General features: G+C 45.8%; 1 protein-coding gene across 1 annotated transcript in view; it reads left to right on the top strand.

Moving 5' to 3' along the window:
- capn15 (calpain 15) overlaps positions 1-22,101 on the top strand; it is a 61,302-nt gene that overhangs the window by 16,110 nt on the left and 23,091 nt on the right. Inside the window, exons 2-3 of the mRNA XM_080456293.1 lie at positions 5,459-7,235; positions 21,058-21,266. Of these exons, the coding sequence (XP_080312419.1) occupies positions 5,459-7,235; positions 21,058-21,266 (1,986 nt within the window). The remainder of the gene's footprint in view (positions 1-5,458; positions 7,236-21,057; positions 21,267-22,101) is intronic.

Here is a 22,101-nt window from a genome sequence, read left to right as displayed (position 1 = left end):
CACAAATACACTACACACACCTGTGCACACAAATACAGACTCATGAGATGAATCATGAGCAATGAGGTCACTAAGGGTTAAACAGCGCCCCTTGCCGACTGTCGCTGGACAGAACATTCACAACTCCTGGCAATGTCAATTGGCTGGAATAAGACTTGTGACCAATGCTCCGACCTCATGAAGTCACCGCTTCCTATATCAGCACTCGGTCACCTGGCTAAGCCATTATGTATTTGACAAAAACACCCTTCCTCATTTGGGAGTAAGCGACACAGGGTGTTTTGGTGAGCTCATTATTTCTAATGATTCATAGAACAAGGGCTACATACGTAACCTATGGTTTTATTTAATCTATTTCACAGTGAGCTCACTATGGGATGTGCATACTCCAGGACCGAAGTCTTGCCAACTGTAGAGGTCCTCCTGAGCTCACTATGGGCGCTGTGTCACCCATACTAAGCTCATTGTGAAATAGATGCGATGCGAGAGTGCGATCTAGCCAACACCAACTTGGGACTCCTGAATCGCTGCCCTCCACACACTCTCCTATCTAACATCAGGGTCTTGAGCTCTATAGTGTTAGCTAAGATGTCGCACCGCAGTGCATCTACGTGGGTGGTGCGCTTCTCGCCTTTCCTGGCTTTGCCCTGGGTTGGCTCCCATAGTGTCTGTTTGCTTGCCACTAGTTCCGGGTGCCTAACGCAGTGCCCTGCCAGCCTCATCCTTCTCTCTCTCTGTCTTTGTCTGTGACCCGTGGTAGGTCCCCGTACAGGACCACATTTCTGATGCGGTCCGTCCATGTGACCCCTAGTGCCATTCGTAGCATTCTTGTGTAGACTCCATCCAGGGCCCTTTCCTGTTGTGCTGTGAGGGTCCTTGTCTCTCAGCCCCATACAGCAGTACTGACTCCACTCTACAAACAGCCGGCCTCTTGAGGTCTTCTCCCATGTCTGATTTCCAGATGAAATAGAACAGATTGTCTGTTCTATTTCATCTGGAAATCAGACATGGGAGAAGACCTCAAGAGTTACTATTTCCCATGGTCGTGCTGACCGATATCAATACAGATGTTGCAATACCAGTTTCCGCCTATAGGGTTTACCGTACACCTACAGTAATATTATAGACCGCCGAAGTCTGACGTCATTTACACATCCTTTGTTTGTCTACCTGGTTCGCAGTTTTCCACCCCCGTTCTGAATCCCATAGACGTATTTAATATCGCGTCAAATAAGAACTGTGTTCCAAAAATAAACAAATGACCCCGGCGTGTTGACTCTTATGGATATGAAGCATCAACTGACGGTGAGAAAACGCTAATGTTACTTCCGCCGAATTAGTTACATTTTCGCCAGAAACAGACTGTATCAAATATAAGTGACTGACTATCATAAACGATACAGAACCCCCTCCCTGACAATAACGCCGACACGCGGTGTTTATTTTTGGACCACAATTCTTATATGAGACGATTCTAAGATGACCCAATGTTATTCTCCATAGAGAAATTACTTCCGCAAACCTGGGGATGAACGAGTCACGTCAGGACTTCGGTGCTCTATACTGTAACTGTGATGCTGGGTGCAGACCATGCAGCAGAACAGCGGTGAGGGAGAGTGTGACCAGAGGCAGAGAAGCTCTGGTTCTCCCCTGGGTTCTGGGAGGCCTGCTCTGACCTGGAAGAGTTTAATAGAGTTGAACTGAGGGCAATTAGCTGGCCAAGATGCACAGTGCTGCAGGGGAGAGGAGCAAGACTCAGGCTCTGAGCTGTCAGTCTGTCTCTACCTCTCTCTGTACTCTCCAACGACAATATGAAATCATACAGTGTTGGCTCACAAGCTCTTTTTACAGAAATGCACCTCTCACAGTTACTAGGCAGTATGTTAATGCCTTTTTGGAGGAAAAACAAACGATCCTTAGTTTAATTAATTTGTTTGTTTGTTCATTCATTAACAAAAAGGGGGGAAAACAGGCTACATTTCTTCAGTTCTACCATATTAAAACCTTTTCCAAGACCTGCTAGCCTCAAGAACAATAGATGTTTCCTTTCCTCTATTACCACCAACGGAGAGATCTAATACTGTATTATTAATAGCAACAGATGTGACCAAACGAGCGAGATCTGTAGTCATGCTTGTCATGGGCCACGCTCGGGGGCCGGTACTGCACAGCACGCTAGCTCTTAGCACTTCAGTCATTGCCACTAGCCTTCTCCCGGTTCCCCCACCGCCAACCCCCCTACCCCTTGGGTCAGCGTTCACACATGAGCGGCTGACTGACAGTGACATTTATGGGATTGCTCAGACGGCACCCACGCCTGTCCCCCGGGGCACCAGTGTTGCCAGATTTTGCGAGAGAAATAAGCAACCAGGTCTATGAAGACGAGCCCAAAAGAAGCGACTACATATGAACACTTATACCTAATATACCTATATGCATCTGCTATTTGAACATTTTGAAACATTTTAACAACACAAATCTGGTACGGGGGTCCCTGGCACAAAATGTTTTCAGTTGGTGATACGCGCACAATTACTTTATATAATATATAATATTAATTTGGGGGTCCTTGACATGAAAATTTAAACCACTGGTTTAAACAACATTTAGGAAGCAAGCCCAAATAAGCAACTACACTTAAGAAACAAGCCCAAAAAAACTCAACCAGCAACTACCAATATTTACAGAAAAATAAGCTCAAAGTTGCTTACAAATTATAAGCGGACATGGCAACACTGTGCTCAAGCACTCTGCACCCGGATACAGGCACACTCTGGAAGAGTGACCATCCCAGGACGACAAACATTGAATGAACTGGAACTAAAACCTATATTGTGTAGCTACTACCAGCTAGATCCAGGGTTGGTCCATAATTGTTTAATATAGCACTACTCTCTGTTCCTCAATCCACAATCTGAATAAAACTACATAAATAAAAGGAAGCAGGACATTTCACGTGATATTTAGGACAACAAATCTGTGTCTGTTGAAACCATATGTCATTGAAATTCACAAGTGGTGCTGCGATGAATTGACCGCTAGGCATTGAGCAATGAGCATTCATTTGAAAATCCATCGTGGTTCAGGATTGACATAACCTTTGCTTGGCCCCCCTCTAGCTTCTTTAACATGTGTGTGTGTGTGTGTGTGTGTGTGTGTGTGTGTGTGTGTGTGTGTGTGTGTGTGTGTGTGTGTGTTTCTATTCTAATAAGTGTCAGTCACTTGGAGAGTACTGAGAAGGCTTCATTCAGTATTCTGAGGTGGTAGCCCTCTCCTCTCTGCTGTCTCTCCTCTCTGCTGTCTCTCCTCTCATCTGTCTCTCCTCTCATCTGTCTCTCTTCTCTGCTGTCTTCCCTCTCCTCTCCGCTCCTCTCTCCTCTCCGCTGTCTCTCCTCTCTGCTGTCTCTCCTCTCCGCTGTCTCTCCTCTCTGCTGTCTCTCCTCTCTGCTGTCTCTCCTCTCATCTGTCTCTCCTCTCATCTGTCTCTCTTCTCTGCTGTCTTCCCTCTCCTCTCCGCTCTCTCTCCTCTCCGCTGTCTCTCCTCTCTGCTGTCTCTCCTCTCCGCTGTCTCTCCTCTCTGCTGTCTCTCCTCTCTGCTGTCTCTCCTCTCATCTGTCTCTCCTCTCATCTGTCTCTCTTCTCTGCTGTCTTCCCTCTCCTCTCCGCTCTCTCTCCTCTCCGCTCTCTCTCCTCTCCGCTGTCTCTCCTCTCCGCTCTCTCTCCTCTCCGCTGTCTCTCCTCTCTGCTGTCTCTCCTCTCCGCTGTCTCTCCTCTCTGCTGTCTCTCCTCTCCGCTGTCTCTCCTCTCCGCTGTCTCTCCTCTCTGCTGTCTCTCCTCTCCGCTGTCTCTCCTCTCTGCTGTCTCTCCTCTCTGCTGTCTCTCCTCTCATCTGTCTCTCCTCTCATCTGTCTCTCCTCTCTGCTGTCTCTCCTCTCCGCTGTCTCTCCTCTCATCTGTCTCTCCTCTCATCTGTCTCTCCTCTCTGCTGTCTCTCCTCTCCGCTCTCCAGCATTGTGTATGGATTTACTGCCCTCCATGGCCCCAGGAGGGAGATTTGATTTTCCCCTACACTAGCTAATCTCCTCTCTTCCCTCTTCATCTCTTCTTTCTTTCTTCCTCTTTTTCTTTTTCTTTTTTTCTCTCTCTCTCTCTCTCTCTCTCTCTCTCTCTCTCTCTCTCTCTCTCTCTCTCTCTCTCTCTCTCTCTCTCTCTCTCTCTCTCTCTCTCTCTCTCTCTCTCTCTCTCTCTCTTCTGTTCCCATTTGCTAGTCTCTAACTCGTTCTGTCTCTCTCTCACTGTCTGTCACCTCTCTTTCTCAACTCAGAACTTTTGACTCTCTTCGTCACTTCCACTGTGCCTCCACTGTGCCTGTCTCCCTGAACCCTTTGCTGCCTCGACTTATTCATGCTCTCACTTCTTCATCCTTTTCTCTCAGTGTTTTTGTCCTCCTCCGACCCCGTCTCTCTGACCTTTCCTTCCCTCGCTTCTAGTTTTCTCTCCCAGTGTTTGATTTCAGGCAGCAGTATAGAGTCTAGGCTACATTCAGACCTGTGTGATTACACAGCCACCCTAGCTGCTTTTGTGTGAATAATTTATGTAGAGGCATGTATTAGGGATTGCCTAAACCAGGGGTCTTCAACAGGGGGTCCGTGACGCAAACAGCCTTTTTGCATGTAGTTTAAGCGCAAGGGGGCGGGGCCGCGGGTGGTGGTTGGGGAGAGAGCCTGGCGACGCGAGCTATGTTAGTGCACTGAGTGGCAGTTGGGGCAAACGCAGTCCCCACAACATCATTTACGATTTTTCAAACAACCGCAGACTACTTTTTTCACCGATAAAGTATAGTTTTGGACCATGACGGAGGCGCGCCGACTCAGCAGACCTTGAGGCCGAGGAGTCGTGCCCGAGCGCCCCCAGGCGCGAGTGCCCGCGACGAGCGGCCGATGGTCTGCTAGTCGACTAAGCGCCGTCCGAGTTATGTACCGATAGGCACAGAATCGTAAATGATGTTGTGGGGACTGCGTTTGCCCCAACTGCCACTCAGTGCACTAACATAGCTCGCGTCGCCAGGCTCTCTCCCCACCCGCCACCCGCGGCCCCGCCCCCTTGCGCTTAAACTACATGCAAAAAGGCTGTTCGCGTCCGTGACCCCCTAGGGGTCCTCAGAGTTACTACAGGGGGGCCACCAAATCTTTGTGTGATATAATTCTTTTTTTTTACATTAACCACTTCAAGCCTAACATCCCTATTCTGAGGAGAACTTTAGCCAAAAATATCAGATCTACAAGCTCACAATGCCTCGCGCTGTGAGCCTCGCTCTGCATTGTGAGCTTGTAGATCGGCTATTTTTAAGTTAAAAAATAAATAAATATCGTCGAAATAAAGTTGAAATAGCTTACATATCGATTAGTTGCTATTTTACACATTTGTCTTTACACTATTTATTTTGCCTGTTTTCCAGCCACTCCCATTCTCCTGGCTCCATGGCAGCGGCGGTGCGAAGCAGCGACTGGTCGTGCGGTCGCTGCACCTTCCTGAACGGCGGGGCGGCGCCTCGCTGCTCCATCTGCGAGGCGCCGCGGCAGAAGCCCGACCTCAACCAGATCCTGCGGCTCAGCAGCACCGAGGAGCAGCAGCGCTGGGCGTGCCCCCGCTGCACGCTCAACAACGCCCAGGGCTCCGGGGCCTGCTCGGTCTGCGGCTTCGGACCCTCGCCCGCCACCCCCACGCCGCCCACCACCACCACGGCCGCCACTGCCACCAACGGCCTGCTGCTGCTGCCGCCCCTGGTCCCGGACCCCCCCGCCGCCGCGCCCCCCGTCTGCGCCCCCGCCGTGCTGCTGGAGCCCCGCGGGCAGCATCCGCCGCCCAAGGAGGAGGCGCTGCGTCGGTCGGAGTGCAACGGGGAGGTGGTGGTCCTGGAGGGGCATCATCACTCCGGCTGGGCGTGCCCCCGCTGCACGCTCCACAACACGCCCGTGGCCCTGTCCTGCTCGGCGTGCGGGGGGCCCAGGAAACTGTCGCTGCCTAAAATCCCCCCCGAGTCTCTGGTCGTGCCTGAGGTGCGCACGCCCGTGTTGGGGTTTCCCGTGCACACGTCGGGGGGCGGCACGCCCATCCTTATAGACCTGACCGACGACTCGCCCCCGGCCTCGTCCTGTGAACCCCAGGAGCCCCCCGGCAGCGCCCTCCTCCCCTCGCAGCCGCTGTCCGCGCCCTTCACTCCTTTCTCCTCCCTACAGAACAACCCCGTGCCACGCAGCAGGAGAGAGGTGCCTCCTCCCGGCCGTCCGCCCAGCGCGGTCGCCGCCAACGCCACCAGCCCCACCTCCCCCTCCCCCGCCACCGCCGTCGTGCCCCCGCAGCCCGGTCCGCAGCTCCGGCCGCCCAAGCCCAAGCACGCCCAGCCCCAGGAGCCTTCCGGTTCCTACCCCGCTAAGCGCCTCAGCATCCTGGAGGAGGAGGACGTGCACCACCACCACCACCCGCCGCCCCCCACGCACCTCCCCACCACCGCCTCCTCCTCCTCGGCGGCCTCCCCCACCTGGAAGTGCCCGAGCTGCTCCTTGCCCAACGCGGGCGGCGCGTCCAAGTGCGAGGGCTGCCGCTCGTTGCGCGGAGGCACCGACCTCATCGACCTGGTGGGCTGCGAGTCGGTGCGCTTCACCCCGGCGAGCCCCTCCAGCCCGGACTTCAGCACCTGGGCGTGCTCCAAGTGCACGTTGCGCAACCCCACGGGGGCCGGCAAGTGCTCCGCCTGCGGCTCCTCCAAGCTGCACGGCTTCCAGGAGCTGCAGGTGGCCCTGCCTCCTCGCTGCTGTCCACACTGCGGCCTCCCCCCGGGGCCCAACCCCTGCTCTTGCACCTCATCTTCGTCGTTGTCGTCTTCTTCCTCCTCGGGCCACAAGGCACGGAAACAGGCCCGAATCTTCCCTTCTCCCTCCTCCTCCTCCTCCTCCTCCGCCACCAGCTGCTCTGTTGTGTCGTCGTCGGCCTCCTCCTCGTTGGCCGTCCTTCAGGAGAAGGTGGGCCAGTGGGGCTGTCCGGCGTGCACGCTGCTCAACGACGTCAAGGCCAAGAACTGTGCCGCTTGCCACACGCCACAACAGTACCTCACCCTGCGCAAGGTGGTCAAGCCGCTGAAGAGGAGGGAGAGCATGCACGTGGAGGCCAGGCGGCGGAACGACGAGGGCGAGGCTAAGGAACTCTGGGAGAACATCGTCACCTTCTGCCGAGAGGTAAGGCGGAATTGACGCGGAGCGTGGTATACTCCAGTGGTTCTCAAAGTGGAATCCAGGGACTGTCTGGGTTCCTTTAGGGGGGTCTAAATTGACCCTTACAAGTCTGTAACTCTTACAGTATACAAATGGAACCAAATGGACCCATTTGTATACTGTTGAGGGTAAACCTTGACATTTTGTATTTTGAGAACCATTGGTATACTCGACTGCAACACCACCATCCTGTACACATCATCATATATAAGTAGCAGCATTGTTATTATAGTATGTCCACATTACATTGTAGAAAGGAATCTACAGCTAACACAAAGTGTGATAAGCACGAGACACAACAGTTGTTAAGATGATATGTGGGTTTATATTGTTAGGGCTTGCTGTATATTTAAAACTGAAAATAGTTGTGGCCATTGTTTATTGACAATAGTTGTGGCCATTGTTTATTGACATTCCAGCAATGCACTTCACAGAGTAGTTATCAACTTGCTGTGAAGTCAACACTCCACTTGACTCCACGTCTGCTCAGCTGTGATGTAAACAATGAAGTCGGATTGTGCTTTGCTGACGATGACAGTTTCTAAATTACCTCAAGCTTTTTTCTGAATTTTATTTTTATATATACGTATTGTGACGTATGTCCTAGTGAAACAGGGGCGTGGCGCATGACAGAAGGTTTATGCTTTTCAGCAAATTTACACAGAGCTGTTGTAGCTGAATGGGTAGAGAGGACGCCTGGGAAACAGAAGGTCACCGTTCGATTCCGGGCTCCGGCTAAACCGTCTGGTCAGGAATAGTGATGAAAAGCTATAGCCTAAATAGTAGACTACAATTTGTTTCTGTTGCGTAGATGAAGCAGAGACATTGGCAAACTTTTGCCCTGAATTTTGAATAAGAGTCTTCCATTATAAGCAACATAACATGCATTTTAATATCCACAATCCCTCAGAACTCTGCTCAACTTTTCCAATGCTCATTAATTGCAAGGTCTCCTTTCTCTCAAGTTCAGTCTATTATGTTTCTATGGCTTATTGTGAATGTTGCGTATTGCGTTTTGCATATTGTTTATTTGGCCCCCATATTGCTTCTAGCAGCTATATTTATTATTATTATTGTTAATATGAATCATTTCTAGTTTTTTTTCATATCGATATTTAAATATCTACAATGAACCAATTTCAGCAGTGAGTCATGATGAATAACGTCGGCAATAACCTATGAGATCTTTTAACTTTTAGCTTGAATATTTCTTTGTTCATCAGACCTTTTGTCAGCACGGCATGATTTGTGTACAAATTTGCTCGGTTTCTGAAAGGTTGAGTGAGTTGAAGCATTGCATAGAAAGCAAAGTAGTCCTCTGCAAGCAACTGCCATTGTTCATTTGCAGCTGAGCACAAAAAAAAGCTCACTTGTGCGTTGCCATTTTTTAGCAGAGTGCAAAAGCCAGCGACTTCTCACAGAGGATGTTTCATTGTTTAATGTGTCACCGGGTGCACATTGGATTTCAGAGCACAACTCCCTCATCTTTATCCCATTAAAACCGGGAAAGCATCTGGGTCATTTAGATTTTAAACGTTAGCCATCATTTTATACTTTGGCTATTCAAATATAGCAGATCTACAAGCTCATAGCGCGTCACTTCATGCCGCGCTATGAGCTTGTAGATCTGCTATTTTTGAAAAATCGTTAACAAAATGGCCGTATACTGGCCAAATACTTATAGTTCTGGGGGTCCTTGGCATGAAAAAGTTTGAGAACCACTGATATTACAGCAACATAAGTATTTCAGAAAACTGGATTTAGAAGACATTTTTGGAATCGGCCTCAGCTGGTCTTAATGGGTTATGCTTGTTTTTTCTTCTATGGCTCTGGCATTCTGCCCTGTCCCCCCAGTGTCCTTCATTTCACACACTCTGCCAAGAGATGCTAATAGGCTTTGTCAGTTGGTTCTGTTTGCACTCAGTTCATTAGTTGCGTTTTAAATGGCCAGAGGGTGAACGTGTTTTCCCTGAATGTACTGCAGATACACAGCCATGCAACCCGCTCTCCCCTCAAAATTCTGAAATGACCTGCATTCAAGGACTACTGTACTCTGTAAAGTATCAATACTGCAATGTAGAAGTACTCCGTTACAGGTAATAGTCGGGAATTAAGAATGTACTTGAGTAAAAGTACAAAAGTATTGGTATCAAAATTTACTTCAGTAAAAGTACAAAAGTATTGGTATCGAAATGTACTTAAAGTACCAAAAGTAAAAGTACAAAAATGTTTGAAAATAGCCGAGGTATCAAATAGGTCTAAAGTGGTTAATGTACGTTTCATAATGTAATCATTTATATCTTCAAAGTAACTAGTAACTAAAATGGTCGAATACTTGTAGTGGAGTAAAAGTACAATATTTGCCTCTGAAATGTAGTGGAGTAGAAGTAAAAGTATAGCCAATTGGAAATACTCCAGTAAAGTAAAAGTACCTCAAAATTGTACTTAAGTACAGTACTAGAGTAAATGTACTTAGTTACTTTACACCACTGCACGGCTCCTCAAAATTCTGAAATGACCTGCATTCAAGGACTGTCTACTCTGTTTGGTGCTGTACGTCCCGGATCAGTTGATGAGATGCAATTAGATTCGGGCTCAAAATTCACCCTGAAAAGACTCTTTAGGGAGGTTGTGTTTGTTTCCTTGCCCGATGATGGCTTAGCATCCGTCTAGGCCTCCACTTCTGCATCCACAGTAGAAGCCTGCAGACATGCGTCAACATTTCCAGATCAGACAGCCTATTAGAATGCTAATAAAATATATATTTTAATAGTGTGCACACTGCATAATCTGTCTCTGATAAAAGCAACCGACCCAAATCTGATTTCGTTTCAAAGTGTAATTATATATTTTTTGCCCAACTATTAAAAGATTATGAACACGAAACTCCACTAAATACACTAACTAATTTATCTTGACCCCCATCAAGAGATGGCACATTTTCAATCAGCATAACAAATGGGGTTGGGGTTATTTAATGGTTTTCCACCCGTTGAATAATTTGCACATTTTTAATGAGCCAAAAAAAAAAAAAAAAAACTATCCTTTTTGTAATGACACTTTTTCTAATGGGAACATTTTTTCTACAGTGACAGCTTTCCACCTGCTCCAGTGCACCTGGCATTTAACGTCCCGGCAATTCTAGGGGGGTCACTACGGTCATCTCTCTCTTGGAAAGAGATTTGATTGGTTGTGATCGCCCAGTCTCACGCGGCTGTTTAACCCTTTAAGACCTGAGGCGATTCTTTAAAAAAAATCTAAATCCTAACAGTTTTTGGAAAAAAATCGAAACATTTTTTTTTCACGTTTTTTTCAAAAATAGCAGATCTACAAGTTCATAGCGCGGCACTCGGTGCCGCGCTATGAACTTGTATATCTGCTATTTTTGAATAGCCAAAGACATCTAAAGTGACACAGATGCGTTCCAGGTATTAATGGGTTAAGTGGCTTGCGTGACATTTCCCCTGGCAACCGTTGGACGTGGATGCGAGCCTGCTGTCTGTCTGCTGCTCTAGTGTTTTTCATCACGGCGCTTCATGTTCACTTTGTAGCAGCAAGCAAACGCCGCGCGGCCATTCGTTGGCCTACATAATGTTGTTGTGCCGCCCGGGGGTTGTCATAAGTGTTTACACGTGATGCTATACTGTAACTGCCGCTGCAGTAGGTCTGTCACAATCATTAGATAACCCTGTTATGTTCTTACAAATAAATGCCTTCTAAATCAGTGGTTCTCACACTTGAAAAGATTTATCAAAAATAGCAAATGTTGCACAGTGGTGGGAAAGGAACTCAAATGCTTTGCTTAAGTAAAAGTAGCAATACTGCAATGTAGAAGTACGCCGTTACAAGTAATAGTCCGGAATAAAACATTTACTTGAGTAAAAGTACAAAATGTACTTAAAGGGGAATACCACTCATTTTCAACATTGAACTATGTCTTTAATACACCTTAGAACAGTTGTGGAAATAAGAAAAAAAAGTATAATTGATTGAGGTCATGTGATCAGTGACATACGCAGGGTGTACTTTTGGCTGAGGGGGCGGAGCCAAAAGTACACCCTGCCTATGTCACTGATCACATGACCTCAATCAATTACCTAGTTCTAGGCAACATAGAAGGGGAGGGGGGACTTTTTTCTCATTTCCACACAACAGCTCTAAGGTGTATTAAAGACATAGTTCAATGTTGAAAATGAGTGGTATTCCCCTTTAAAGTACCAAAAGTAAAAGCACTAAAATGTTTGAAAATAGCAGATCTGCAAGTTCACACACGTTTCTATTATTGTGGGGAAAGCTTTCGCTGAAAATAGCAGATCTACAAGCTCACAACGCGCCGTGCTGCGACGCGTTGTGAGCTTGTCGACCTGCTATTTTCCTGCGAAAGCTTTCCCCGCGATACGGATGCCGGGGTCTAAGTGGTTAAGTCACCAAATACATTTTCCGATACCTGGCTAGGATTTCTATCGTCGGAGCGGCTGATACGTGCCCGCACTGACATCTCTACACGGCCTCTGCAATTCATACCGTGTTTATAATGGCACGAGGCGCTCTCTGGGATGCATTATTAATGCCCGCGCTGCCTGTGAGTTGTGGGCTCGCCACCGAGAGCGTGGGAGGAAAGCTGCCTCGGTAGCGGTGTTGCCATGTCTGCTTTCTTATAAGCGACTTTTGGGCTTGTTTTTCTGTAAAGTTGCTTGTAAATATTTGGTAATTGGTGGTTTGCGGGTTTTTGGGCATGTTTGTAAAATGTAGTTGCTTATTTGGGCTTGTTTCCTAATGTTGTTTAAACCAGTGGTTCTCAAGCATTTTCATGTCAAGGACCCCCAAATTATGTATTTGTTCACGGACCCCCCCCATCTGTTTGTGTCGTTAAAATGTTTCCAAAAATATTCAAAATGTTTCACTTTTTTTTTCAAGATTTTTTTGAAAATAGCAGATCCACAAGCTCACGACGTGTCGCATCGCAACGTGTTGGGAGCTTGTAAATCGGCTTTTTTCAAATGTAGGTTTAAAGTGCTCATGTGGCCTAGTCGCTTCTTTTGGGCTCATTTTCATAGGCCTGGTTGCTTTTTTCTCTTGCAAAATCTGGCAACACTGGCCTCGGAAGCATAGAAGGTTACCAGAGATCTCTCATCTTATTCTCACCCTACTCGCCGTGCCTCCTAATTTGACAACTACTGTATATTTTTTGCTGGGCTCTCTCTCTTTCCTATTGGCTGTCTTGCAGTAGTAAAAAGTATCTAAGTACATTTACTAGTACTTTACTTTATTATAATTTTTTTGTTACTTTTACTTTGCTTGAGTATAAAATCTTTTTTTAATACTTTATACTTCTACTCCGCTACATCTCAGGGGTAAATGTTGTACTTTTACTCCACTACAACTATTTGACAGATGTAGCTACTAGTTACTTTGATTACTAATACTACTAAAACATAAATGAACCAATTAAGCCCTATTTTATACTTCGGCTCTTGGAAAATGTCGATCTACAAGCTTACAAAGCATCTCGATGAGGTATTCTACTCCAATTCATTATACCGCCTACCTTTGTAACCGTTTCTCTGTGTGTGTGTGTGTGTGTGTGTGTGTGTGCGCGTGTGTGTGTGTGCACAATGTAGCTGTGTGGCATGTGTTTGCATGCTAAGGTGAACATGGGGGCGGTCTATTTTTAGCATCAGAGCTAGAGTGCAGAGAGGAGTAGCAATTATTCACTATCCCTACGGTGTAAGTAATCAGTGACGACGCTATACACGCGGACGCTCTGTTTAAACTGAGGGCGGCGGACGAGTACAGTTGGTACAATACGTGAGAACACAACGACCTCAGTACAGTAGCGTTCGACTCACACCAACATATACCCTCTGCAGTGGTGTAAAGTAACTTAAGTACATTTACTCAAGTACTGTACTTAAGTACAATTTTGAGGTATTTTTATTTATATATTTATTTTATTGACAATTTTCTGTACTTTTACTTCTACTCCACTACATCTCAGAGGCAAATATTGTACTTTCACTCCACTACAATTATTTGAAAACTTTAAGTTACTTTGTAGATTTTGGTTATTATTACAAAACACACATTAACCACGTTAATTTGAAAATAGCCGATCTACAAGCTGGGAGCTTGTAGATCTGCTATTTTCAGGAGATTTGTATACATTTGAAAACGTGTGAAATTGGACATTCTGCATAATGAGTACTTTCTACTTTTGTACTTTTAAGTATATTTTGATAGCAATACTTTCGTACTTTTACTCAAGTAAATGTTGAATTCCGGACTTTTACTCGTAACAGAGTATTTCTACATTGCAGTATTGATACTTCTACTCGAGTAAGAAACGTGAGTACTCTTTCCACCGCTGACCCTCGGTTAGTACCAAGGGGTGTAATGATGGTGAGACGCAAACTATATACTGTCACAGTGTGCACTGTGACAGTTAGCACACACCACAGGCAAAACATGAGCTGCTACAGTACACTGTCTGTGGTGGGAGGTTTAGATTACATCTTTCCTCTTGGTCAACTCAAGGATCTCTTGTCTAGCCTTTGTTAGGCGATAGCCGATGGCAGCGCACAGGGCCTGTTGTAGTAGTCCTGGAAGCAGTGATAAAAAAAAGCCTCAAATGTACATTATATCCTATGTATATCTACTCAAACCTTTTTCATGTCAAGGACCTCCCAAAATGATATGACCTCCAGAAGCAAAGATGGAGTTAAAAATGTTCGCTTAAACCCATTTCGCTTAAACCCATCTGTGTCATTTTTTTTTTTTAGCTAAAAAGCATTATTTTACACTTTGGCTATTCAAAAATAGCAGATCTACAAGCTCGTAGCGCGGCACCGAGTGCCGCGCTACGAGCTTGTCGATCTGCTATTTTTTGAAAAATCGTGTAAATGTGTGCAAATCTTTGAATATATATATATATTTTAAAGTGAACATTTTAAACTCAAATCGTTTGCTTCTGGGGGGTCCCTGGAACAACATATTTTGAGACGGGGGATCCACGGCCAAATACATATAATTTTGGGAGTCCTTGACAATTATGAAAAAGTTTGAGAACCACTGATATAGCAACATACTGTACGCATTTTAGAAAACTGTTGGGTATAGAAGACATGTGTAGAATCGGCTTCAGGTCTTAATGGGTAAGAAATATATATATATTCAAAGATTTGCACACATTTTTATGACTCTTCAAAAAGAGCAGAGAGAGAGATAGGGAGCGGGAGAGTGAGGGTGAGTGAGAGAGGGACATGGAGAGAGAGCCAATTTCACCCAATGCAAATTACCCGGCCCAATGCTGGGGTACCGAAACCTGAATTTGCTGATCGTATTTTGCACGACCCCTCAGCGACGTCAGGGCAAAGCTGATTTGGAAGCTATGCATGTCGGGAACGTTGCAAGTCATTCCATTTATACCGCTATGCGGCACGAATGTTATGTGAAGCTTGGCCAATCAGTTAAGCCGAAGGGTCGGTGGTTGGCCAATCAGGGACTCATACTGGCTTAGCGGTATGAATGTGACGTGACGCCACGTCAATCAGTGCACCCAGCGGCTTGGGTTAGCGAATCAGGGAAGCCGATGCATACAATCTCCCGAACACGCTTTTTCTGAAAGAATTTCTGCCTCGTTCTCAGACCCGTGGTGCTGGCGGATACAGATATGCGTGTTTTTTTTCCCGTCGGTCCATCCAAATTGCTGTTCCGCTCTGCACACGGCAAGTTTGAGACTGAGTGTTGGACGCTGTCCAAGTTATGCCAGGGTCACGTTTTGTGACACACACACACACACACACACAGATCCAGTTGTGGATCTTGGACTTTTATGTGGCCAGCCTGTGACGTAGAGCATCTATGACAGGGGTCTTTAACGTTTTCAGGCTAAGGACCCCCTAGCTGAGAGAGAGATGAAGTAGGGACCCCCTCTATATTGTATAACATTGTGATTCAGATTAACTCTTTTTTTTTCACTTGGTCTGCTCTTTTTTCCCTCTACACCAAACCTCTGCCCAAAAAAATTGGTTAAAGTTCTCCTCAGAATAAGGATGCTAGGGTTCAAGTGGTTAATGTAAAACATAAAAATCAAATCACACAAAGATTTGGTGGCCCCCCTGTAGTAACTCTGAGGACCCCCTAGGGGTCACGGAGCCCCTGTTGAAGACCCCTGATCTATGACGTATCTGTGACATATCCTATATCGTCTGTCCGGAAGAAACATTATGTCCAAAAATGGCAAAAGTAGCAGATCAACAAGCCGCGTCGCTTCGTGCTGCGTTTCGATCTTGTAGATCAGCTACTTTTGATACTTTTGTGTGACACCGTAGTATGATCAAGTAGGGCATTCATTTACGAAAAAACAAAACAAAAAATATGGAGGTTTCTGGGCTGGCCTACAGCAACGATATAAAAAACGAACCTCTAGTGACTCTAAATTTGGGCAAGATTTCAACCCAGATCCGAGCTCCATTAACTTCTATCTAAATTGAATATTACAAAATGTATTAAAGAAATGTGCTGATTGGTCCAGCGGTTTGTGAGATTAGCTCCGTACACACACACACACACACACACACACACACACACACACACACACACACACACACACACACACACACACACACACACACACACACACACTAGCTGCCTAGCCCCCTGCAGAGCCACGGCGTAAAATAACATTTGCTTTAGGTCTTCTAGAATGAAGATGGTGTGTGTGTATTGATAGTTTTGTTTAAACGCTGCTTGTCTTTTTCCACTCAGCTTACCTTTGGCCCTTGTTTTTTGAAGAGTTAGAGGTGTCCGTTTGCTGCCAGTGGCCCCAAGTGTGTCCACTCACTCACTGCCACCATCCTTCTGCCAAGCAAGCAAACACTGTTAAGGCCTGTTGGCATCACTCCTCAGCTGTTAAAGCCAGCATAGCTTTTAACCACTACGTCTGTTAACCCTCTCTGGGAGAGACAACGGCATGCTGTGCAGGAAAAGCTTAATTGTCACTTTTTTAGTTCTTTTTTATTTTGCCCTAGTTACTTGTAATTACAGACTATATCTTTCCAGCTGTGTTGCTTGGAAAGTTTCAACCGATGCTGTGACCTGCATTTCTCAGTACTGTAAATGGCCACGCCGTGCTGCAATGCTTGCTTGTGTTTTTAATTTAGTAAGTGTGCCACTGTCGAGTATGACTCGATAGTTCTCTCTCACCACTTTTAGAATACAGCGTAGATCAATAATTTGTCGCCTAGGTCGCGCGGACTTGCTAGCACTAGCATCCTGGACTCATAGAAAAAAAGGCCTGCGCAGCACTGTGCTCGCTGTGGCACAGCGGGTTTTATTAGCGTTGGTTAGCTTGGCACTGAACCGGGCGGATTCAGCCAAGGTTTTTTTTTTCACACGGGGCATTGGCCCAAGGTGGCGGATTAGTGACACAGCAGTATCAGGTTCCCTCAATGAGGAGAGCCATTTATGCTAGCTAGATAAGTCACCATCGAAACAGCTGGACCAGAACAAGGTGCAGGTTTATGCACATGGACGCGCACTTACACACACACACACACACACACACACACACACACACATTGTGCGCGCGTGATGACTCTGAATTCTCTCCTCTATTAACCCATATAGACCGGGAAAGAATCTGTGTCGTTTTTAGATTTCTTTGGGCTATAAAAAAATAGCAGATCTACAAGCTCATAGCGCGGCACCGAGGGCCGCGCTATGAGCTTGTAGATCTGCTATTTTTGGGGGAAATGTTGTGCCATTTTGTGCAAATCTTTGAATATATATATATTTTTTTAAATGAACATTTGTAACTCAAATCTTTGCTTCTGGGGATTCTACAAATGTCTTCTAAATCCTAACAGTTTTCTGAAAAAACCTATGTTGCTATAATATCAGTGGTTCTCAAACCTTTTCGTGTCAAGGGCCCCCAAAATGATATGTATTTGGCCGCGGACCCCCATCTCAAAATATGTTGTTCCAGGGAGCCCCCAGAAGTAAATATTTGAGTTACAAATGTTCGTTTTAAAAAAACATATATATTCAAAGATTTGCACACATTTTTCACGATTTTTCTAAAATAGCAGATCTACAAGCTCATAGCGCGGCACTCGGTGTATATCTGCTATTTTTGAATAGCCAAAGACATCTAAAAAATGACACGGATGCGTTCCCGGTCTCAATGGGTTAAAAGTGTTGCCTGGTCATTCAGTTGAATTACCCATTTGCAAGCAAGCACGAGCTCGGAGAACGGTAGTGACACCAAGGCAGTGTCCCGTGGTAGTGTGACAATTGCGTATTAGACGGTAGGGTGACACCGTTTATAAAGCACGTGCAGAGAATATGTACCTTTTTGTAAGCTCATAACTTATCCTGACTGCAGGGTAAGATGGAAGACATGATTATGACTGATGCGGTACATACTGCATGCTAGGCATTCCTGATAAGGAGAGGAGCACATAACATTATAATACAGGTATTGGGATGTGGTTCAAGCCTCAGGCATATACAACTCTGTGGGTGTGGGTGTGGGTGTGTGTGGGTGTGTGTGTGAGAAAGACATGGGGCATGCTCCACATAATCATAAGTCATTCCCATCCTTCCCCAAACAATCTGCAGCCTATATGCAATCCTGTGCTTTTTAGCAAGTTGCAATGGCACACAGGCCCAGACGGTCAATCAACAGAGAATTGACCATTGTGGGGGGTGGGGGATGTCACCCTCTGAGTATAACATAAGAGCAAAATGTGATGAAAATGGTTAGTGAAGGGCTAAAATAAAGTGGTGGGTTAGGGTTAGTTAGAGCTGTATGTAGTGGTGACTGTAGCACTTCAAAGCAGTTCTGGCTGTTAACAGGCACCGCGCCAAGGTTACAGAATTGGATTGGGGTGGATGATGGTGACAAATAATCCCCGTCTGACAGCGTGGTCCCTCCCGCACCCCCCCCCACCCGTCGATGCCCACTCCAGTGACTCCACCATCCCCCCATCCTCTGCATCACCTCAGGAAACGACTGCGGCGCGTCCTGCCCTGCAGTCTCACGCCTCTGGCACCGTGAACAGGGAAACCGGATAGGGGCCAAACTCTGCGTGTGTCTGTGGCCGCGTGCCCTCTGGAGTTTGTACAGCAGGGTTTTAGATGGGCCGATAGTGTGTCGGCTGGGTGTCTCGATCTGCTAAATGCACTCTTTAGTCTGTCTGTGTTTTCCGTGTAGCCTCGGCTCCTGTGTATAGTAAGCAAATGAGGCTGCATTTCAAGGCTTCTCTTGCCGGTTATACAGTCCTGTGTGTGTGTGTGTGTGTGTGTGTGTGCGCGTGTATACATGGGGTTTCATCTGTTTGAGACTCATTTACATGCAGTTGTTGGCTGAAGCATTTTGGCATGCCCGCATTGCCCGTGGACTCCTGCTGTGCGCGTGCATGATAATGCACTAACGGCGGGGAACAAACTCTCCTCCCGCCACATGAATAAATTTGGGAGCCAGCAGTTCGTCCTTGTTCTTCCTCCCCACCACTGTGGAGCTGCTATGGTGGCCTGCAGGGCCCTGAATTAATGATCAACAACTTGGCATCACACGTCACGTAAAAAAGGGCGCGCGTGCGAGGCGAAGTGATTGAGTGTGTATTTGTAATGAACAAGAACTCAAAGCAGAATGCGTCCTTCAAACGAGCATGGAGCCTGATTTATATACTTGGTCGCACACATCGTTGTCTCACACCCAAAAATAGCCAATCACAACACCTCGCTTGTGAGCTTGTAGATATTCTGTTTTCGGTGTGTGACAAGGCAACAGAGTATAAACGAGGCATTAGCCCCATGGTGAACGGCTCAGCTCACCTCTCTGTTGGGGACAGTTTGAAGATAAGGGACAGAGAGTATTTTCTGGTCTCCCGGGGGAGGTGAAATTTATTTTAACCCGTTAAAAGCGGGAACGCATCTGTGTAACCACTTAAACCATTGTTTTATACTTTGGGCTATTAAAAAATAGCAGATATACAAGCTCATGAGCTTGTAGATCTTTTGTGCAAATCTTTGAATACGTCTATTTTTGAAACAACATTTATAACTCAAATCTTTGCTTCTTGGGGTCCTTGGAACGACACATGTTGATGGGGTCGGCGGCCAAAAACATAAGTATCAATAAACATTGTTTCAACTTTTTCATGTCAAGGACCACCCAAAATGATATGTATTTGGCTACGGACCCCCCCCCCCCCCACACACACACACACACACACACACACATCTCCCTTTGGTTCCAGGGACCCCCAGAAGCATTGAATTTGAGTTTAAAAATAGATATATTCACATATTCACATTTTCACGATTTTTCAAAAATAGCAGATCTACAAGCTCATAGTGCGGCACTCGGTGCCGCGCTATGAGCTAGTAGATCTGCTATTTTTGAATAGCCAAAGTATAAAAATATGGATAAAGTGGTTACACAGATGCGTTCCCGGTTTGAATGGGTTAAGATAGATAGATTAGCTCATCTGTTTTCATTTTCTCTTTATTGGTCATTTTTTAAATCTGATTAAATTGGAATTGAGTTCACCTTGACCATTATCGACTGAACTTTCTCTTTCTGAATCAGTTCAGTCTTTTCTGTTCAGATGACTGATCACCTTGGAACACCCGAAGCTGAACTAAATCCCCTCTCTCTTCCCTTGTCAGTGGTGTAAAGTAGCGAAGTACATTTACTTAAGTACTGTACTTAAGTACAATTTTGAGGTACAATGTTTGTACTTGACTTGAGTATTTTCAATTACAAATACTTTTACTTCTACTCCACTACATCTCAGAAGCAAATATTGTACTTTTTCAGATATAAATTATGATATTATAAAACATACATTAACCACTTCAGCCCTATTTTATACATAGGCTATTTGAAAATAGCCAATCTACAAGCTCACAACGCGTCGCATCGCGATGCGTTGTGAGCTTGTAGATCGGCTATTTTCAAACATTTTAGTACTTTTACTTTTGGTACTTTAAGTACATTTTGATACCAATACTTTGGGACTTTTATTTAAGTAAATTTAGATTTCCGGACTTTTACTTGTAACAGAGTACTTCTACATTGCAGTATTGATACTTAAAGTTGTACAATGCAAAATCACAAATAACGATTTTTAGCAACCTCTGCTGGTCACTACCGTCACTGCATACAATTTCCGTAGTCCTCGATTACCCAGAATTCCATTCGTTTTCACCGGAAGCGTTTCAAAAAGCGATCTTTTAATTGTTTTATACTATCTACGGATCGTTTCTCTTAGCCAGTGGAGCATTAGTTACCATGAGCTGTGCTTTCTTTTTCTGTTCTTTTTCGATCTTCCAATCCTACATTCTCTTAAAATCAGCGTGAGGTTCCTTTTTGTTATTAGCGCGCTAGTTCCTGGCCAAACAGGAAACCGTTGCGGTAGTTCCTGGCCAAACAGGAAACCAGTGCATTTCCGCCTCCGTTTTCCGGCCAGATGACGTCATTTCCCCGGGAAAGTCCCCCCCTTCACCGTTCAATAGTAAATATATAAATAAAAGGCTTCCGGGGGTGAAATTCATGGAGTGGGTGTTGTGAAACTTTTGCCACTCACAAAAGATATACAATTTAACTTTATTTTTGTTGAAAACGTTACCTAGTATGCCTTTAAGTAAAACATTTGAGTACTTTTTCCACCACTGTCCCTTGTCTGCCAGTGTCTCTCCCTCTTTCTCTCTCTCTGTGTTTTTCATCTCTCTCCGTCTCTCTCCCCGTAACCGGTGCTTGTGTGTTTCTCTGTCCTAGAATGTGGTAAACTTCGTGGACGACAGCTTCCCTCCGGGCCCTCGCTCCGTCGGCTTTCCCGAAGGCGACAGCGTTCAGCAGCGCATCAAGAAGTGGCTCCGCCCCCACGAGATCAACTGCAGCAACTTCAAAGAGCGAGGCGTCAAGTGGTCCGTCTTCCGCACGCCACGGCCCTCTGACATCCTGCAAGGCCTTCTGGGAAACTGCTGGTGAGGCGCCATCCTTTTTATGCCGTGTATATTCTAGTGTATCGGGGGGAAAAACACCAAAAACCAGCTGTACTTATTGCTGACCCATTTCATGTACTAAGCTGTGTTGCTAAATGGCTCATATGTGTTACCTTTGCTGAACGATAGACAAAGTAGGCCATTCGCTTTGTACATTTGGTTTAACCCATTAAGACCTGAGGCGATTCTTTTAAAAAAATCTAAATCCTAACAGTTTTTTGAAAAAAATATAAAAAATATTTTTTCGCGATTTTTCAAAAATAGCAGATCTGCAAGCTCGTAGCGCGGCACTCGGTGCCGCGCTATGAGCTTGTAGATCTGCTATTTTTGAATAGCCAAAGAAATCTAAAGTGACACAGATGCGTTCCAGGTATTAACACATTGGGTGCCAGAGGTTTATTAAAATATTATACGTTGAGTGCCAGCATTTCTTCCATCCACTTGCGTTATACATTTCGTGCTGTGAGAAGCCCCGACGCGGAAATGCATGTAAACAAAGCGTGCGTGCGAGACGGCGGAGGGTCCCGACTAACGCCTGGAACAATAATATTTCCAACGCGACCCTCCATTGCAGCGTGATCGCCGATCGAAAACGGCTCGTTTCCACCACATTAAAAAGAAATGGAGATATTAAGCTTTTAATCAAGGAGATAACATTGAAAACGCCGACCGGAAGGATTTTTGACATGGAGCCACATCCAGCCTCTTCTTCTCAGAAACTGCTTGGGTGATGTCAAAGTTTCGTTTTAGCGCCCCACGTGGCCCACATGTATAAAAATAGAATTGGGTCAAAAACGGTCCGGACCGTTTTCGGCAC

The sequence above is a fragment of the Gymnoscopelus braueri genome, assembly GCF_963280865.1.
Source record: "Gymnoscopelus braueri genome assembly, chromosome: 17".
Taxonomy (NCBI): Eukaryota; Metazoa; Chordata; class Actinopteri; order Myctophiformes; family Myctophidae; genus Gymnoscopelus; species Gymnoscopelus braueri.
The sequence above is the reverse complement of the archived record's forward strand: the minus strand, read 5'-3'. Positions and strand labels throughout refer to the sequence as shown.